The sequence below is a fragment of the Myodes glareolus genome, chromosome 17 (genome assembly GCF_982192425.1).
Source record: "Myodes glareolus chromosome 17, mMyoGla1.1, whole genome shotgun sequence".
Lineage (NCBI taxonomy): Eukaryota > Metazoa > Chordata > Mammalia > Rodentia > Cricetidae > Myodes > Myodes glareolus.
The window spans coordinates 47,776,167-47,794,833 of record NC_142042.1 but is presented as its reverse complement, the minus strand read 5'-3'; the positions used below and the strand labels follow the sequence as shown (position 1 = coordinate 47,794,833).

General features: G+C 46.8%; 1 protein-coding gene across 2 annotated transcripts; it reads left to right on the top strand.

Moving 5' to 3' along the window:
• Positions 1 to 1,448: 1,448 nt before the first annotated feature.
• Positions 1,449 to 15,333, top strand: Henmt1 (HEN methyltransferase 1). Of its 2 annotated transcripts, none has more exons than XM_085677811.2 (9): positions 1,449 to 1,517; positions 2,874 to 2,922; positions 3,159 to 3,312; positions 4,685 to 4,813; positions 7,299 to 7,411; positions 8,157 to 8,291; positions 11,886 to 12,065; positions 12,924 to 13,101; positions 14,478 to 15,333. In XM_085677811.2, the coding sequence occupies exons 3-9, from the start codon at positions 3,286 to 3,288 to the stop codon at positions 14,901 to 14,903; spliced, it is 1,188 nt and encodes a 395-aa protein (XP_085533937.1). In that variant the 5' UTR covers positions 1,449 to 1,517; positions 2,874 to 2,922; positions 3,159 to 3,285; the 3' UTR covers positions 14,904 to 15,333. The 2 variants fall into 2 exon arrangements, with proteins under 2 accessions (XP_085533937.1, XP_048299491.1); XM_048443534.3 differs by lacking the exon at positions 1,449 to 1,517 and adding an exon at positions 2,486 to 2,541.
• The last annotated feature ends 3,334 nt before the right edge of the window (positions 15,334 to 18,667 follow it).

The window sequence follows — 18,667 nt, the reverse complement described above, 5'->3', positions numbered from 1 at the left end:
AAAGAGCCCTGTGTGATCCACGTATGACTCAGCTAAGCCCTTGCACACATGCGAGAGCCCCCGTCAGTCATCTGCCTATGACATAGCCACATCAACCCCCTGTGCACACGCGCTAGGCAGCTTTTAAAAGTTGGACACACCATCTCCCCCCCCGCCCCCCCCCCCTCCGCCCCTGCACACTGACTTCCCCAGGCCTGTGCACACCCCCTCTAATAAACTCCTAAGTGGTTTTGTTCCGTGCTTCCTTCTCATTCGGGCCAGGTAATTTCACCACCTCTTAGCTTATTCAGCTAATTAAGACATAAATTCATCAATGGGTCATTAACAACCCTGCTACCCCCATCCAGTTACTTCTCAATAGTGACACTAGCTGGATCCAGTCCTTCAATATATGAGCCCTTGAGGGAAGACATTTCTGGAGGGGTGGTCTTTTCCTGGGCCAGACCAATTGGAATGTTAGGTGCTCACCTAGGTCAGAGATTTAATTCTTTTGTCCAGAAGGAACTAATTTTTCCTCAATGGGCCTCACTGTTGCTGTCTCCCTAAGATAAAATACCCTGACAAAAGCCATTCAAGCAGGGAAGGAAGGGATTATTTTGGCTCCAAGTTCCAGGTTCCAGCCTTTCTCCCCACCCCCATCCCTTGGGGAAGTCCCAGGAGCAGGAGTTTGAGAAACTCGACCGCGTGGTAGAGGAATGAATGCTCGCCTCTGCTGTCTCTTTCCTTCAGTTGAAGACAGGAAGGAGTACCTCCACCTGCAGTGGTCAAGCCTTTCCATCTCAACCGAGGGAATCTCATCAATCCCCCACCAAGGGCACGCTCAGGGGTTCTAATCATGTCAAGGTGACGCCACTTACCAGCACATCCCCCTAGTGCTGAGGTCACCTGTTTGAACTGCGCATGTGCTAAGCCTCCAGGAGTCTCTCAAATGGTAAAGCTACACGATCCAATCTGTAAAGCCTGGTTCACACATATTTTTCTCCATACCCTCTATGCTCTAAAATACTGAAAACAAGATGTAATTTATCTTTGTGCTGCCCTGTAACCATCAGCATCACAATGTTGCATAGAACACTCAGTAAATGTTTGAATGGTTAATATTTCATGTGTGGCTTTTCGTTAGTACCCGAAGCTGCTCTTGACGTTTTGATCCTTAAAAGCTGGTACCATAGGCATGACACTACCATGTTCAGCTCATTTATATAGTAGCTCATTTATAATAGTAGGCTATTCACTAGTAAACACAAACTTTGGGATAAATAAATGAATTTGAGACAAGGGTCTCACGCTGCCCAGGCTGGCCTCCAACAATGTCGTTGATGATGATTTTGAATTCCTGATTCTGACACCACCTTTCATTTGAAGTGCTGGGATTACAGCAATGTGCCTTCACACCTGGCTCAGTTTTTTGCTTTTAAAGCAGGTCCTCCCCCTGCCTTCCCCTCACTCTTCTTTGGTAGCATATAGCATGTGTAAGGCTGACGGAAAAGAAGCCATCACACATTTTCTGAGATCAGGTAATTCTTAAAGTGTATGTGGTTAAAAAAAAAAGTTGAGCTTTGGAAGCTAAAAGAATATGTTAAGAACTTAGGTGTTTAGGTCTGTACTCCATTTTTTAATTGAATCTTGTGTTCTTTTGATGACCAATTTCTTGAGTTCTTTGTATATTTTAGAGTTCAGACCTCTGTCTGATGTGGGGTTAGTGAACCACAATCCCAGAGAATTTAGACAATGAGGACCCTAAGAGAGACTTACATAGCTCTAATCTACATGGGAAGTAGAAAAAGACAAGATCTTCTGAGTAAATTGGGAGCATGGGGACCTTGGGGGTAGGGTTGAAGGGGAGAAGGGAGAGGCAGGGAGGGGAGCTGAGAAAAATGTAGAGCTCAATAAAAATCAATGAAAAAAAAAAGAGCTCAGGAGACTGGGACTCAACTTTCTCCAGTTTAAGGTCCCTAGAAGGCCCTCCCGCCATAATTGTTCTGGGCCAGCCGGCTCGCGCTGGGACCACCCGCCTCTTCCGTGGCCTGCCATTGGCCCTGGGCGTTCTCCACGTCTCTACCGGGCACGCGGAGCCTCGCAGCCAGGGCGCCACGAACCTAACAGCCGCCAAGGCCGCAGCAGCCCGGCCGCCTGCCCGCCCGGGCCGCACCCAACAGTCGCGGCAGGGGCCAGGTCGCCGCGGCGCGAGGGCCTGGGATGCGGAGGGGCGGAGAGCCGTGGTCGCCAAGGTTCGGACGAGCTGGAAAATGTCTTCGGGGCATGCGCCACAGCGGCCGTTAAGTGACCCAAAACCGACGCTGTGGAGTCGGCAGCCCGGAGGCACGGGGCCCGAGCATGGCCGGGCTCTGCACGCCCAGCGGGGACCCTGAGGGCGCAAGGCGCAGGCGCGAGGCGCCGGGGGCGGCCAGGTGCGGCCAGCCGCGGCCAGCCAGGTGCGGAGAGCCGGCGCGGGGCAGAGCGGCTGCGCGGAAGGCAGGGGCGGGGCCGCAGCTACACGGGAGTGGGCGGTGCTTGATCTGGCTACCCGGTTTTTCTTGGGTGAGTGATGCTGCGGGTAGACGCGGGCGACAGATGGGACACTGACACCCCCACCCCAAGTGAGGTTCCTGGTAGGAGCCAAGAAATCACCCAACAGCTGGTGGTTGAAATCTTGCCTACTTCCGACTAAATGATAGAAACGTGTGTAGTAGAATACCAACTTTCAAGTCTGAGGCCGGATTGGATCAGTGTTGCAGTATCACTGGCTTATTAATGTCAGCCTTCCCACCCACCCCCAAGTTTTATTCGGCGGTGCCTGAGAAGTTACTGAAAGCAGTATTTGGTTGAGGGTGAGAATTCGAGTCTGACCTTGAACTTCTATGTGCCACCAGGTCTGGTTTTATGCGGTGTTGGGGATCGGATATACTTCATGCATGCTAGGTAAGCATTCTACCAACTGAGGAGCCTTCATCCCCCGAGGTCGAGGATCTTAGCAATAAGTTTGTATCACCCGGAACTGGTTATGGTCAAACAAGAGTAGCAGCGTTCTTTGCCAAGCTGGGACTTCAGACCCCATCGTCAGTGTCTCAGTATTTACTGCATGAGTCCTGTGGGCCAGAGTTAGGTTGGAAAGCCAACACCTACCCCTTTTTCATCTGGGCCATCATTTCTTCTAGGTGTCTCGTGTGAAAAGGGAGCATTTGGCTTTTACAGCTGAGTTGCCACTGAGTCTCTGAAACAGAGCCCGGAGGATAAATCTGCCTTATCACTATTATTTTTGTCGCAACGGAAGTTGGAAACAAAATGGATGTGGCAGAAAACAACATACCGGTAAATGCCACCCTTCTCACCCACCTACAGGGGTCTTGGAGGGGTGTACTGTGGAGAAATGGCAAATTAGCCTAGTTAGGCCCTTGCGTCTCCCTGAGTTGTGAACTGAATAAGATTGACATCAATGATCAGCGAAATATTCACATTTGGTGTATATAAAGAAAAAATACAGATGTTAGTTATTAAAAAAAATACCTCTAGACAAATGGGTCACCCTGGGGATTTTATTTTCCTTTCCTTTACCTGGATTGTTTAAAGTGTAGAGTCTTGTCTGAGGAGGTCTGTTGAGGCCTGAGACTTGGCGTTTCTTTAAGTTTCCAGGAAGACGCTATACTGGTTTAGGGACCACACTTGGAGACCTAAGCTGAACATCCCTGCTGTGCGGCATTTGGGCACTTGAGGAAGGCACCAAACCTTCCCCTGATTAATGTTAGCACTAGCAACTGTGAAATAATGGGGTTCAGAGAGACAGAGTGAAAGCTAGCAGGGGCTTGGTTGCGTGTGTGGGGTATGTTTTGTTGTATTGCTGGGGATGGAAGCCAGGGCCTCGCTCATGCAAGACAGGTGGTCACCACCAATCTCAATCCCAGCCACACTTGGTCCTTTGCGTTTATTGGCTATCATTGCTCTAAGTACAGGTTTCGTCTGGTTCGCTGCTTTCCAGCACTGATAGGCATAGTAGACACAGCTGTTGCAGATACAGCTAACATTTTTTTCTCCTGGACCTGCTGAAAAAGGGTATTCTGATTTAGGATTGTGGCTGCAAAATCATCGCAGTAGGGTTTAACTCCGCCGAGGATGGAGAAACCTGTATAGACAGAGATGTGTAAAAGGAGGAGGGGATGGGAAGATAGGGTATGTGCCTAGAAAATTAAGAGGAAATACTGTCTAGAATCTGAGCTTTAGATGGTGAGGGTGCTCAGGTGTCAAGCGTGGGAAATTCACCTTAAACTGAGTTCAGCAGTTGTTGCTAAAACTGTGCCCTCTACAGCCTGGGATTCAGACCCTGAATCAAAACCTGCTAGAGAAGGGGCCTTGGAGGTTTGAGCAAAGATTGGGAGCTGAGGGAGTTTGTGGTCTGCCCAGTGTCTCCTAACCTCTGGTCTGTCTGGACCACAGCCTTTGGCAGTTCACACAGTAAAATGACCCCTGAAGATTAGCTATGGAAGCCCAAAGCCCAGCTCTAGCATGCTGAAAAGAGGGGGTGGGGTGTGGTGTAGTGTGGTGTGGAGGGGATGCTGCCTGATGATTTCAGGTTTAAGCTGTATGGAGGTTGTTGTTGCCCCAGTTAACTGGGGAGAAGAAATTTTCTTTGTTTTCTTCTTAAATATCTAAAGTCATGAGTGAGAACTTGTTGTTTAAAATCTTTCAGTGCAATAGTGTGGTTGATGATAATTTTGAAGAAGTTTGTCCAGAGAAGGTAATTAGGTTTAAACCGCCATTATACAAACAACGGTACCAGTTCGTTAGAGATTTAGTGGATCGCCATGAACCCAAGAAGGTAATTATCTTTTTTTTTTTTAACTAAGATTTCCCTATTAAAGTGGTTGATCAAATATGTTAGTAAGGATAGACTTCTCCCTGCCTCCCGGTGTTAGGGTTACAGACAGGAGCGTTGGCATGCAGGACAAGTACTCTACCGCTAAGCGACATCCCGTGCCTGAGACAGACTTGAGTGATTTGGGGTGGTGGATAGAAGTATGGTACATTGTAATACAGGTAGAGAACTGTCAAAAAGAAAAAAAAAAAGACTGGTTTTTGTGGTTTTGCTGTGTGGCTTTGTCTGGCTTCTAATTCATACTCAAGTCACCCCCTGCCTCAGCTTCTCGAAGCAGAGATCATTGCAGTAGCGAGGAGACCTTAAGGCCAGTGCCCCACGTGTTTCAGAGTTAAGCGGTTGTTCTTTTCTTTTCTTTTTTTCTTTTTCAGTCACGGAGGAGTGACCAAAGTCACAAATTGGGAAATTGTTTATGATAGTCCCAAGAAGGGCCAGCAGCATTTTTAACAGTGAGGGCAGCTTAATTATAATGAGTGAAGTTTATTTTTGGAGATAGGGTCTTAGAGTTCAAGATGGCCTCCAACTCCACTCTCCTGCCTCTCTCCCCCAAGTTTGGAGTTGCTTGCCTTTACACCTGCCTTACCTCCCCCACCCCCAGTCTATTATAAAATATAAGATCTGCCTATGTTGCCTCGAGTGGTCTCAAACTCTTGGGCTCAAGTGATTTTTTTTTTTTGTTTGTTACATTTTTTTTTTTTTTGAGACAAGGCTTCTCTGTGTAGCCCAGGCTGCCCTAGATTTTACTCTGTAGGCCAGGCTGGCCCTGAACCCAGAGATCTGCCTGCCTCTGCTTCCACTGTGCCTGGCCTCAAGTGATTCTTGCTTTCCATTCAGTCTTCCCCTTTTCCCTGACAGTAGTGGGGTGCTCTACAGGCATTTCCCAGTCTAGCTGGGAAGAGTCAGTGAGGGAAACCTCTTTGATCAGTCTGGGGAGACAATGTTCAGTGGTATGGGGCGGGTCTGGGGGAGGAGCTTGAGGAAACTGTGGTTAAGGGAAATTTTAGAAACAAATAGTAATGTTCCACATTGAGGCAGGGAATGGAAACCCAGAGTCTTAGCTAAGCCTTAATGGAGGAAGGTCGTTTTTCACCGGGACCCCTTTCCTGGAGTGTGAAGTACAGCTGAGTCTCTTTAGCCTTGTACAGCACAGGGAGCTCCATGCTCAGGTGGAAATCACCTGGTTAGCAGGTGCAGTGGCTCATGTCAACCAGTGTAGGCTCTTGCTGTTAAATCTCACGACCTGAGTTCAATCCCTTGGTCCACCTGGTGGAAGCCGAGAGAACTGACTCCTACAGGTTCTCTGATTCCCACCCAGGTGCTGTGGTGAGCAAGAAAAATGCAGCGAGATGAAAAAAGAAAAAAAAAGAAAAAGAAAAGAAAAGAAAGAAATGAAAAAAATGAAAAATAAATCACTTGAGCCCAAGAGTCCAAGAGTCAGCGACCAGCTGGGGCAACATAGCCAGACCATATATTAAAAAACAGGGGGTGGGAATGGTATTCTCAGGTGTAGTCGCAAACTTTTGTAATGCCAAATTTGGGAAGGAGAGACGAGAGAGTGGAGCTGGATATCAGACCCTCTGGAATTGGAAAAGGCTTCCTTTAGTTGCTTTAGCTATTCTACAGATGTTCACACATCTGCCTCAGCAGCCTTTTCAGCAAATCTGTCCACTTGAAGGGTCTGAAGGGCCTTTTTTTTCTCAATATAGAATTTTGTATGGCTCAATGTGATTGTTTCCCTGGGGATATAGAGCAGTTGGTGGGATGCTTATCTAGCATGCTCAAAGCCCAGGGTTTGACCCTCAGCATCTCATAAAGGGCATAGTGGTGCGTACTGTAATCCCAGAATTCTTAACACTCAGGAGGTGGTTTGGCTACCCATTAAGACTCAACTTGTGATTCTTGCTCTGATAACTTTGAACCTCAGGCAATTGTTCTGAATAAGAATGGCTTTGTCTGACTTTTTCTCAAGCACTGTTTCACCTGCAGGATTAAAAAGTCTCAGTTTAATTTGGTTTTTGTGTATACAATTCTACTTCCAAAGATCCTTCCATATAACTGTTTTCCTTACTGATTCACAATCTTCCACTGAGGTGCGTGTGCGAGCACATGCACACATGCACGCACATATGTGTGGGTGGAGACCCAAAAATGGTCAAAATTGGGTGTCTTTCTCTATCACTCCCTATCTTATGTTTTTTGAGGTAGGTTTCTCACAGAACCCAGATCTCTCAGATTTGGCTAGGTTCTAAATAGGGTTATAGGCACATTCTCCCACATCTGACTTTATATAGGTGTCAGGGCTCTGAACTGAGGTCCTTATTCTTGTACTCACTAACCTGAACCCTTTTCCCGGGCACCCTCTAGCTTTAAAAGCTCCTACTTTTCTGGATGTGAATGTTTTGCAAATGACGCCGTGTCTCATCTATAGGTTGCAGACCTGGGATGTGGTGATACCAAACTCCTAAAGCTGCTAAAAGTCTATCCATGCATTCAGCTGCTTGTTGGGGTAGATATCAATGAAGAAAAATTACATTCAAATGGGTAATACTTCTAGTGCTATGGTTTGGATGTGCTTCATCTCCCAAAGGTGCTTGTGTTGGAAGCTTGTCCCTAGAGTGGTAGAACTGTCACCAGGTGGGGTGTAGTCTTTGGTCAGGGGGGCTGTCACCTAAGAGATGGACTCTTCCTCTTTTTTGACACAAGATATTATGGTATAGCCTAAGTGTCCTCAGCTTCAATTTGCAGTGTGCCACCATGCCTGTCTTTAATGCCTTTCTCTTAAGTGGTGGGTTGAGTCTCGTGGCTGTGTCCCTTCCATGGGAGGGTTGTAGCATACGCTTGGTCCCTCCACACCGCATTCACCTTTCTGCTTCTCTGATACATAGATTTCTAGATTGTTTTGAACCTGCTCTTCTAAAGAGCTGAAATGTCCAAAGAGAGGCAAAGTGTGGCAATGAGAACAATGTGGGAAATTTAAAGTCATGTTTAGTGACCTCACTTCCCGCTGTGGAAGGAAGCTGCCCCATGGCCTAGTGTTTAATACCAGAGGAAAACAGGCGGAGTGGGACTCACATCAGGGGATCCGGGTTCTGCAGCTCTGAGAACTCCTTCTCTTGTTACCTCTGGGTGCTGGGAATCACAGCTGTAAGTCCACACACACCAAAGCAGGACCTTGAGTCTCAGGGCTCTCCTCACACAGCTAGGTGCACGCTCTGCTCTGAGCCGTACCCCCGGCCCTGATCGCTAAGTCGGTTGTTTCCTGATGCTGCTGACTGCTCTCTTGCAGGCATTACTTGTCTCCCTACCTGGGGGAGTTTGTAAAACCCCGAGATCTAGATTTGACCGTCATCTTGTATCATGGCTCTGTTGTGGAGAAAGACTCTCGCCTGCTTGGATTCGATTTGATAACATGCATTGAATTGTAAGTTTGGAAGTTGCATCGACTCTCCACTTTGAAAAATGTGAAGGAATTAGCCTCAGTAATCAATGTCATTATTTGTAAAATGATCACCATTCATCAGCTGGGAGTATCTTTTACTTTTAGTATTTTTCTTAGGCATTCCAAGAATTGAAGATAATTCCAGAAACATTCGTATACTCACCACATGACCACCTGTGACTACTTCCTTCTGGTCCTTATCATATACGTGTGTACTCTCTCCCTCCCCATGGTGCTTTGCCTCCTGAAATAATTAAAAGATTATATACATAGGCCTTTAACTCCTGTTAAAGTTTCTTTTGTGGTCTGGAGAAATGTCTCAGTGATTAAGAACACTTGTTCTTGCAGAGGATATGGGTTCAGTTCCTAGCACCCACACGGTAGCTAACATCCATCCATGACTCTATTCCATGGGCACCAACTACCTCTTTTGACCTCTGAGGGCATATGGTTTGCAAGCAGAACATTCACACGCATAAAAATAAATTTATTTGTATTTCTTCTTTTATAATGTATCTAGCTTTTAGATTTTAATTCACTTTTATGTGTATGTGTTTGCTTGAGTGGATGTCTTTGTGCCATGTAAGTGTGTGCAGTTGCAGTGCCTGAGGAGGATGGAGGGGGCTGGATCCCCTGGGACTGGAATCACAGACAGTTGGCAGTTGTGAGCCACCATCTAGATGGTGGGAATCAAACTCTGGTCCTCTGGAATAGCAGCCAGTGCTCTCTCTCCAGCCCCTGTGTAACATAGCCCAGCATGGTCACAAAATTGCTGTATATAATCTCGAATGATTCATCCTTCTGCCTCTACCTCCCAAGTGCTGGGATTAGAGGTGTGTGCCACCATGCTCAGTATTATGTGGTGCTAAGGATCGAAATCCGGGCTTTGTGCCCTTTAGGGGCCTTCTCTTGCTGTGATTTGTAGTCTTACTGCGTTGCAATCAGACAGGACACAGGGAATCATTTCAGTTTTTCTGTACTCGTTAAGACGTGCTTGGTGTCCTAATTCATGATCTACTTTAGAGAAAGTTCCATGGGCTTCTGGAAAGAATGTGTATTCTGCAGTGTTTGAATGGAATATTCTATAGATTGTATGTTAAGTCCTTTTGATCTATGAGTCATTTAATTCAGATATTTCTTTTGTTGGGATGGTCTGTCAGTTGGTAAGAGTAGGGTAGTGGTGATACTTCTGTTGTGCTGGGGTTAATTTGTGATGCCACATTTAGTAGTATTTGTTAATGTCTTCAAAAACAGCCTTATCTTTTGAGATTAATATGATTATGTTGTCCCCCCCTCTCCTCTAAGTCCTCCCATGAATCATATTGTTTGAGGTGTTGGGGATCTGATGCAGGGCATTGCCGCTGAGCCCCAGCTCCGGTCCTGTCGTGTTTCTGTTATTACTTGTAGTTACAGACTTACAGACGTTCTGGGATTAGGTACAAGGTACTGGTACAAACTACCAGGCTCACTAATTCTTTATGTTTGGTTCCATTTACTTAGGCTATTCTTTTAGGTGTAATTTCCTGTATGCATTTTTAATACAATCAACTTGAGTACATTGGAGACAGTGGCCTTTTACTCATAAATACTTATATGTTAAAGATATTTTCCTAAAACTTTTATTAGATTGTATGTGTGTGTTCGTGTGTTCCTGAACTCATGTTGTCAGGCTTGGAGGCAAGCCCCTTTAGCCTGTTAGCCATATCGCAGGCCCATAAATATCTTTTCTAAGAAGAAATGCTTTGGGTCAACGAGATGGCTCAGCAGGAAAAGTCACTTGGCGATGTAAGTCTATAGACCTGAGTTCATTTTCCAGAATCCATGTAAAGGTGGAAGGAGAGAACTGTTTTTCAGTCTTGTACTCTGGTCTCCACATATGGCACATGCATGTCCTTCCATCATACACACACAATAGTAATAAATTAAAAAATAAGATGGTGTGCTTCCTCTTAATGTAGCCATAGTATGTTGTGTTAAGAAATCACACAATGCCCAGCTGTGGTGCACGCCTTTAATCCCAGCACTCGGGAGACAGAGGCAGGCAGATCTGAGTTCGATGCCCGCCTGGTCTACAGAGTAAGTTCCAGGACAGCCAGAGCTACACAGAGAAACTTTGTCTCAAAACACCTAACAAAACAAAAACCAGGCTCACAATGATGTGTATGGTATATGGTCATGTTATATAGTCCACATCCAACACTTAACAAGTTCTAGTGATAGCTTTTATAACTATTTTCAAGTCTAATTATCACTTAAAATGTGGGCTTTGTTTTATTTTTTATTTTACGCTTTGGTACTAAATAGAGCCAGGATCTCTCTGTGGAGCCCTGGTTGTTCTGGAGCTCACACAGCTCCTTCTGCCTCTGCCGCCTGAGTGTTGGGATCAAAGGTGTGCACCACCACCTCTAGCCTGCGGATTTTAGTAGTGATGTCTTTGGAGTGTCTATTAATCATCTGGAACAGGGTTGCTCAGTCTTTCTGCTTTCTAGAACATCCCTTAATCTGGATTTGGCATAGCATTTCAGTGTTAGATGTTTTTATTTTGGCGGGATGGAGTGTTGATCAAGTGCTTCATACATGCTGAGCAGATGCTACAGCTCTGAACTACCTGCTGTCCCAGGGAACATATGTGTGGGTTTATGTACTCAAGAACGTAAATGCCTGGGAGCTGGAGACTAGTTGATTTCCTGTGTCTTCCCCAGTTACTCTCACCTTGTATTGGTTTATTTATTCATTCATTTATTTATTTATTGAGATAGGGTTTTTCTGTGTAGTTCTGGCCATCCTGGAACTAGCTCTTGTAGACCAGGTTGACTTTGAACTCACAGAATCTGCCTGCCTCTGCCTCCTGAGTGCTGGAAATAAAAGGCATGTGCCACCATTCCTGACCACCTTGTGTTTTTGAGATGGGTCTCTCATTGACCCTGGATCTTGCTGATTGTCTACACTGGCTGGCCAACAAGCCCAAGAGATTTTCTGATCTTTGCCTCCCCAGCATTGGGGGTTGCAGATGTATGTTCCCATGCCAGATTTTTTTCTGAGTACAGGGGATCTGAACTTAGGTCCTCATTCTTGCACACGTATATCCACATGTGAGTCCAGGTGCCCTGGGGGCCAGCAGAGGGCATCGGATCCCCTGGAGCTGGAGTTCCAGATGGTTGTGAGTCACCTGACATGGGTGCTGGAAACCACACTTGGGTCCCCTGTGAGAGGAGCACGTGCTCAAATTGCTGAGCTGTCTGGCAGTATCCTGTCGTTTTTGAAAAGAAATCATAGAGGCAATGATGTGTTCTTGGGAAATTAAATCAAGGAATATACAAGTTCTGATACTTTTTAAAAAGGAATGTTGATATGAATTCTACAGAGGGCACCGGAGGATGGATCTTAGTTGATGGGTCACCCTGGGCAAAACTGGGAGTGGGAAGGATTCAAATATGAGAACAGTTGATCATGGGTTGTGGGCTGCTGCATCATCAGAAGGGATAAATCCAGGTAGGAATTATTTTTGCCAAGTCAATTAGGAGAATACACCCAGTGAAGCTGCATTAATTCTGCCTTTCTTATCAACCATTTCAGAATAGAGCATCTGAATTCAGATGATCTGGCCAAATTTCCCGAAGTGGTTTTTGGATACCTGTCGCCATCCATGGTTGTCATCACCACACCAAATGCTGAATTCAACCCCCTGTTTCCCACGGTGTCCCTGAGGGATGCAGATCATAAATTCGAGTGGAGCAGAAAGGAGTTCCAGACCTGGTGAGCTCAGAAGGGTTCTTTGGTTTGTTGTTTGTTTGGCAGCAATCCTGTTATAGGAAGTAAGCTGTGCTATGTCTGTCTTATTCAAATTCTTAGTTCATTTCAGCAAGGTCTCCATGTGTGGCTCATGATGTAGCCGGATCACAAGAGAAGCAGCCCATTTGGGCCGCAGGAGAAAAGAGCGTGTGCCTAGTGGATGCTCTTTAGGAGGCACCTGTAATGTTGGCATAGATTGAGGACCAGAGTGGGGAGGTTATGGAGTGTGAGGGGTGCTCACACCCATGCGTGGGGCGGCTTCTTGGCTTCACCCACACCTGCGTGCTGCCCGTCCCGTAGCCCCCCTTTCCTCTTCCTGAGGTAACTTTGGAAGCCTAAAACGTGTCACTGCCTTTGTTCCCCACCGATGTCGGGTGTCCTGGTGACCCATCATACACTTGTGCAGGGATGCTTAACTTTGGAATATTTTCATTATGTATCTCAGGCTAGCTTTAACCGTCATATCCTTCTGCCTTATCAGTTCAAGTAACACGATAGGCACGCACCTCCTTGCTTGGCTGAGAAGTCCTTTGATTCATATATTTTCTGCTTTTCCTAAAACTGCTGACAAGAAGTCACTTAAGAATTGTTTGTTGACACCAGGCGGTGGTGGTGCTCGCCTTTAATGCCAGCACTCAGGAGGCAGAGGCAGGCAGATCTCTGAGTTTGAGGCCAGCCTGGTCTACAAAGCGAGTTCTAGGACAATCAGGGCTATTACAGAGAAACCCTGCCTTGAAAAGCCAAAAATAAAATTTTTTATAAAGTTGTTTAACCAGAACTGTATGTGCAGAGAAGTGACTTCTCTTTGTTGTTTGATATCAGGGCTTTACAAGTGGCAAACTGCTACAATTATTGTGTGGAGTTTACTGGGGTCGGGATACCCCCAGCTGGGTCTGAGCATGTCGGATATTGCACCCAGATCGGTGTCTTTAGGAAGAACAGCAGGAAGCTGGCTGAATCCCGTGTTTCACAGCAGCATGACCGGCATGTGTACAAAGCTGTGAGTATTCCTGTGAACTAGCTGAGGGCTAGAAGTCCGTGGGTCATGTGACAGGTGGTGAGACCAGGACTGCAGCTACAGCTGCCACCTACCACACTGCCGCCATTACCACCATTACCACACTGCCGCCATTACCATCATTACCACACTGCCGCCATTACCGCCATTACCACACTGCCGCCATTACCACCATTACCACACTGCCGCCATTACCACACTGCCGCCATTACCACACTGCCGCCATTACCACACTGCCGCCATTACCACACTGCCGCCATTACCACACTGCCGCCATTACCACACTGCCGCCATTACCGCCATTACCACACTGCCGCCATTACCGCCATTACCACACGACTGCCAACCACTACCACTCCCTTCTTGAATACAGAGATCTGCCTGCCTCTACCTGCCAAGTGTGGGGTCAAAGGTGTGCAGCACCACACCTGGCCAAGTGACCTAATTTTGAGGCTCATCTAGAAAGATGCTTCAGGCTCCATGAGTCCTGTCAGGGTCAGGGTCAGTCTGTTGCATCCTTTGAGACTGTCCTGCCCCTTGACTTTACGTGACAAAGAGCAGTGTACTGGAGGCCTTCTTAGGATGTTTCAGAGAGGACTCCTGCTGCTGCCTCCTTTGTAATATCTCAGTGTTAGCAACAGTAAAGGGACAGCCATGAACAAGTTTCTCTCCAGCCCACGATGCACGAATGTATGCATATATACATGTACACACATACACACATAAACACACAGGCACGTGCACACATGAATGCACAAAACCTACTTCATCTTTCAAAAGAATCCATTCTTCTCTTGATGGAATCATTTTCATTTATTCCTGATTTTCTTTAGCTTGTGTGTCACTTTGTTGCCTAGATGGCCTTGATCTCTTGGACCAGCAGTTGTCTTAGTCTTTCAAGGAACTCTGGGGTTATAGACATGTACCACTGATTCTAGATTGAACCACTGTTTCTTTTTACACTAATTTCCATGTAATAGCAAGTAGAAACATTGGATTGTAGGTTTGGTTAGGCTTTCAACTTCTGTTAACTCCAGTCCCATCAGATCTAATGCCCTCTTCTGGCTTCAGTAAGCACCAGACATGCATATGTTGTATAGACGTACATGCAAGCAAAGCACTCATACATACCAAATAATAAAATCTTTTTTTTAAAAAAAGGAATACTGGGTTAGTGCCTGTTGGTAGAAACACTCCTGAGATATAGTTGTCATTAGAAGTGGAAGCAAAACAGATACCTAGTATCTATATGTGTTTGATTTCCAGTGAGATTAAGGCTTTTACAATGCACAGCTTGTGACTGAATTGCTGATGGTTTAAACACACTTCAGTCTTCTGTGTGGTTTTTCTTCCCTTAGGTTTATACAACCTCCTACCCGAGTTTACAGCAGGAAAGGGTGCTTAAGTTTGTACTGGTCGGGGAGCTCCTGATACAAGTGGAACACTTGAGGCTTAGATACCAACGGATGCTGAGGGAGCGGGAGGAGCTGGGCCCTAATTCAGGGCACAGGGACGCCTCCCCAGCCCCTCACCTACTCTTGGGAGAAGTCTTCACAGAGGCTGAAAAGGCCAGAATAGAAAATACTCCCCAGCCCTTCTGTCAAGGAGAGAAGTTTTTCATACCCCTGAGGAGACTGCTCGCTTATCCCAAGCTGCAGCGCTTGTGTACCGACGAAGAGAGGATGCGGTCCCTCATTGCTGACTCGGTGTGCCTAAGCAGTGACGGTTCTGCAGTCGTGGTTGATCTGCACAATTCTTGGGATTATCGGCCTGAAGATAATTGAGCCATCTGAATCTTCCAAAGCTCAGAGTCTTGCTGAGAGTTGAGTTGTCTTGGAATTCAAACTTTTTGTTTTTGTGGTGCTGGGAATTGAACCCTGGGCCATTTGCATGGTAAGCAAGCAACTTTGACACTCAGCTACGTCCTCAGCCCTGGGATTTAAACTTTGCACAGTCATAATTAAAGTACTACTTTTGAAAGTTTTAATACAAATCGGGTCCTGAACTGGTTGACAGACGTGCCTGGCGCAGACTGCTCTTCACTGAGAAAGGGCTTAACCGGAAGGAGCTGCTTTCCTTTAACGTTGGGTTTTTATTTTCCATTCGGTGTTTACGAGAACATTGGGTGTGGCCATGTGTTAGTTTTGTCCTCGCCCAGTTTTGGTGTTAGAGCCATGTGTTGAATGTGACATTAAAGCATTTAAATGTAATCAAAGCCACTTGAACCTTTCTCAGGGCTGGGCATAGAGGCCCTTACCTATAATCCTAGCACCTGGATGGAGGACACGAGGATCGTGGGTTGGAGACCAGCCTAGACTGCCTGGTGAGACCCTATCTCAGAAACAAAACCAATTCTTCTGCCCAACTTTTCCCAGGGGTGATGTAGCTTTAAAATCTAGGATTATCCTTTTACTTTTCAAAAATATGTTATGAGAAAGGAATATGGGATGGGTGATTTTTGAAGGGTATAGAAATCTGCAGTAATCACTGTCTGCATTGTGTGTGGTGCTAGAGGTTAAACCCCAGAGCTTTGCACATTTAGGCAAGGGCTCTACCATTGAGCTACACCCTCACGCACTTATGAATACCCTCCCAAAGCTCTCTGACTGGAGTTGGGGTGGGAATGGCTGCAGGGAGAGAGAAATGTGGCTTTGTTTAAGGAAAGAGAAAAGGGGCCCCAAGGGGATATTCTTGTGTGCGGCATGGGAGTCCAGAGGTGAGTCAGCCAGGCACGGCTGCTCCACGGTGTCAGAGTCCCTGATGTCCATCTTGGTAACTGTGGCGGAGACGGTGGATTAACCTGGGGCTCCCACTTGCATAACCTACACTAGCAGAAAGAAAGTGAGGTGGAGCTCCTTAGCTGCCCAGTGTGCTTTATGGCTTGTTGCTAGGCAACACTGCTGCCACTTCCTGTGTGACAGTGCGGGAAGTTGAGAAGTGATATTCTAAGAAGCCACATGCATACTCAGTCACCTCCTAAGGAAGCAGAAGAAAATGGACATGTTGACACCTGCCTGTGCCACTCGGATAGCGGTGACCTCCCTGGAGCTTAGTCTGGGGCTGTTCTGTGGCTGCAGAGTTGCCCCCTGGGCAAGAGCTCTGTGGACACTTAACCTTAAGCTGAGTCTTCAAGGGTTGATCATCAGTGGATTTGGTGAGAACGCTTTCACTAATGGGATTAGAAACATCTTAATCCCATAGGCACTGCCAACCAGATGCCGTCTTTGACTCTTCTAGACTAACCCATCAGATTTCCATGTGCCCCAGGTGCTCACAGGTGCACACGACCTAGACAGAGGTGTGCATTCCTTTCCACACCCAGAAGCCCCTCTTCACCTTTCCATGTCTGTGCCCAAGGCTTCCCTCAGCGTCCCCTGCCCATCATGGCTCTTTGCAGAACTCACATTTTCTAGCCATGGTAAAGCCCTCGATCGTATCTTCCTCCAAAGTTAGTCCATCAGTTCCCTTGAGGCCCGATAACCCCTCGCCCACAAACCCTTTATGTGCTTACCAGTGCTATTGGGAACACTTTCCTGTGTGTCTGCATTTCCTGTGCCTACCTCTCCCTCTTCCCCAGAGCCTGTGTACGCACTAGGGAAGCACTTTACCACTGAGCCACACTTCCAGCCTTTGGCTTGCTCTTCCCAGCTTTGATAAACGCCTTTGCACATTGAAAGGCTCAGTCTGTGGCTATCGGCTCTCTTCTCTTTCCTTTGGTTCTGGGTCTGTACCCGAGGGCTCCGTGTGTGCTCTGCAGATGTTCTACCCCTGAGCCCAGCTCAGGCCCTTGTTCTGAAGCCACACCCTTATCCTTTAGCAGCACCCAAGGGATGATCCTTCTAAAGAGCGAGGAGACTAGAGATCGCAACCCCTACTGCTATAATCTCAGAATGCAAGCCGGGTGCAGCGGGGATGTGCCTGCAATGCTAGCCCTTGGGAAGTGGAGACAAGAGATTCCGAAGTTCAGAGTCATCCTCGGCTGCATAGTCAGTTTGAAGCCACCTGGGTTACATGAGGTCCTGTCTCAAGAAAAACAAAAGCTAAAAATAAATATTCCCCCCACACAATAAAAATCAAATGCAGAGAACAATCAGATTTGCTAGGGGAGTTTTGTCCCAATTCTGTGTAAAATGAGGTGTAATAGCCACAGCGGGAAGCTCTTATACGTGCTGATGAGAAAGTGTTGTGGTAGTTAGAAATCAAAATTATTTTTCAGCCTGAATGGCCAAGCACCTGGCAGCCTTCTGGAAACAGAACAGTGCAATCACACTACCTCACACTCGCCCGGTGCCCTCTGCTCTCTACAGAGCGACTTTTACATTGCTCCTAACCAGACACACACACAGACACACACACACACACACACACACACACACACACACACACATATGCACAGACACACAGACAGACACTGCAGAATGGTGATTGCCGAAACCATGTCCCCTCCAGGCCTCGCCCCTAACCTGTCACCTGTGAGACCTCCACTCTCTCTCATACCACAACTCATTTGAACCTTTCTGCTGAAGTTCAGTGTTGAATGACAGACCTCTTCCTTCCCATCCCCTCCCAGTCTGGTGGGAACTTTGCACTTTTTGAGGCCCCAAGGCCTCATGCTACCTTCCCTTCTGAAACCTCTCAAGCCTTGGAACGAGGGGGCTCTTTTAGGATCTATTATCTGGCGACATTTAAGACTCTCTCTGTGCTGGGATCTAATCCAGGCCCCTGCAGATGCTAAGCAGGTGCTTTGCCGAGCTCTGTCCCAGCCACAGGGGTTTGTGTACCTTTAACCCCCTCCTTTCTTTGCCCTGCTGGGGAGCTCCCACTAGGAGTATATGGTCCATATATTCTGAGCAAAGCATATTTGCTGCTGTTGTATTTTCTGGGCTAAGCACTGGTTCCTGCTGAGAAGTTGATGGATAGAGAGGAAGTCGGTTTCTTGCAAGCATAAGCTCTGGTTGAATTTAAAGTGTCTGAGACTGTTTTTTTGGACTCCGCATGTAGCCCCTCGAGCCCCTCGCTTCCACCTCCCAAGTGCTGGGATCACAGGCCTGTGGCACCATACCTGTCATCTGCAGAACTCTGGGGGATTGAACCCAGGGCTTCATACATGCCGGGCGAGCACTTTATCTGAGCTACATCTCCAACCCCCAGATGGTTGCAGTCTTGATGGGGAAGGTTATGTTTAAATCTCCCTGAAAGCACACACAGAACAGCACCTAAGTTCCAAATCCCCTTATTCCCAGATTGCTCGAGGCCTGATTTTGATCCCTTAGCAGCACAAAAGAAAAGATTCTGTTGTATGTGGTGCACACACCTGCAGTTTAAACACTCAGGAGGCAGAGAGAAATTTGAAGTTAACCTGGCCTATATTCCATGCTCTAGGTCAGCAAGGGCTACATAGACCCTGCCTACAAACAGAAAACAAAACCCAAACAAAGGAACAAGCACTGTGCAAGTTACTTTTCCTATAACAGCCTTACGATTTCAATTATGAAAGAAAAAGTAAAGCTAGCAATGCCTTAATTCTTTTTATCTTCAATACCCACAA

Coding starts and splice junctions, on each gene's coding strand:
- Henmt1 (XM_085677811.2), top strand. CDS start 3,286: ATGGATGTGGCAGAAAACAACATACCG. Junction 7,412..8,156: donor GAAAAATTACATTCAAATGG/GTAATACTTCTA, acceptor GCTCTCTTGCAG/GCATTACTTGTCTCCCTACC. Junction 8,292..11,885: donor TTGATAACATGCATTGAATT/GTAAGTTTGGAA, acceptor CAACCATTTCAG/AATAGAGCATCTGAATTCAG.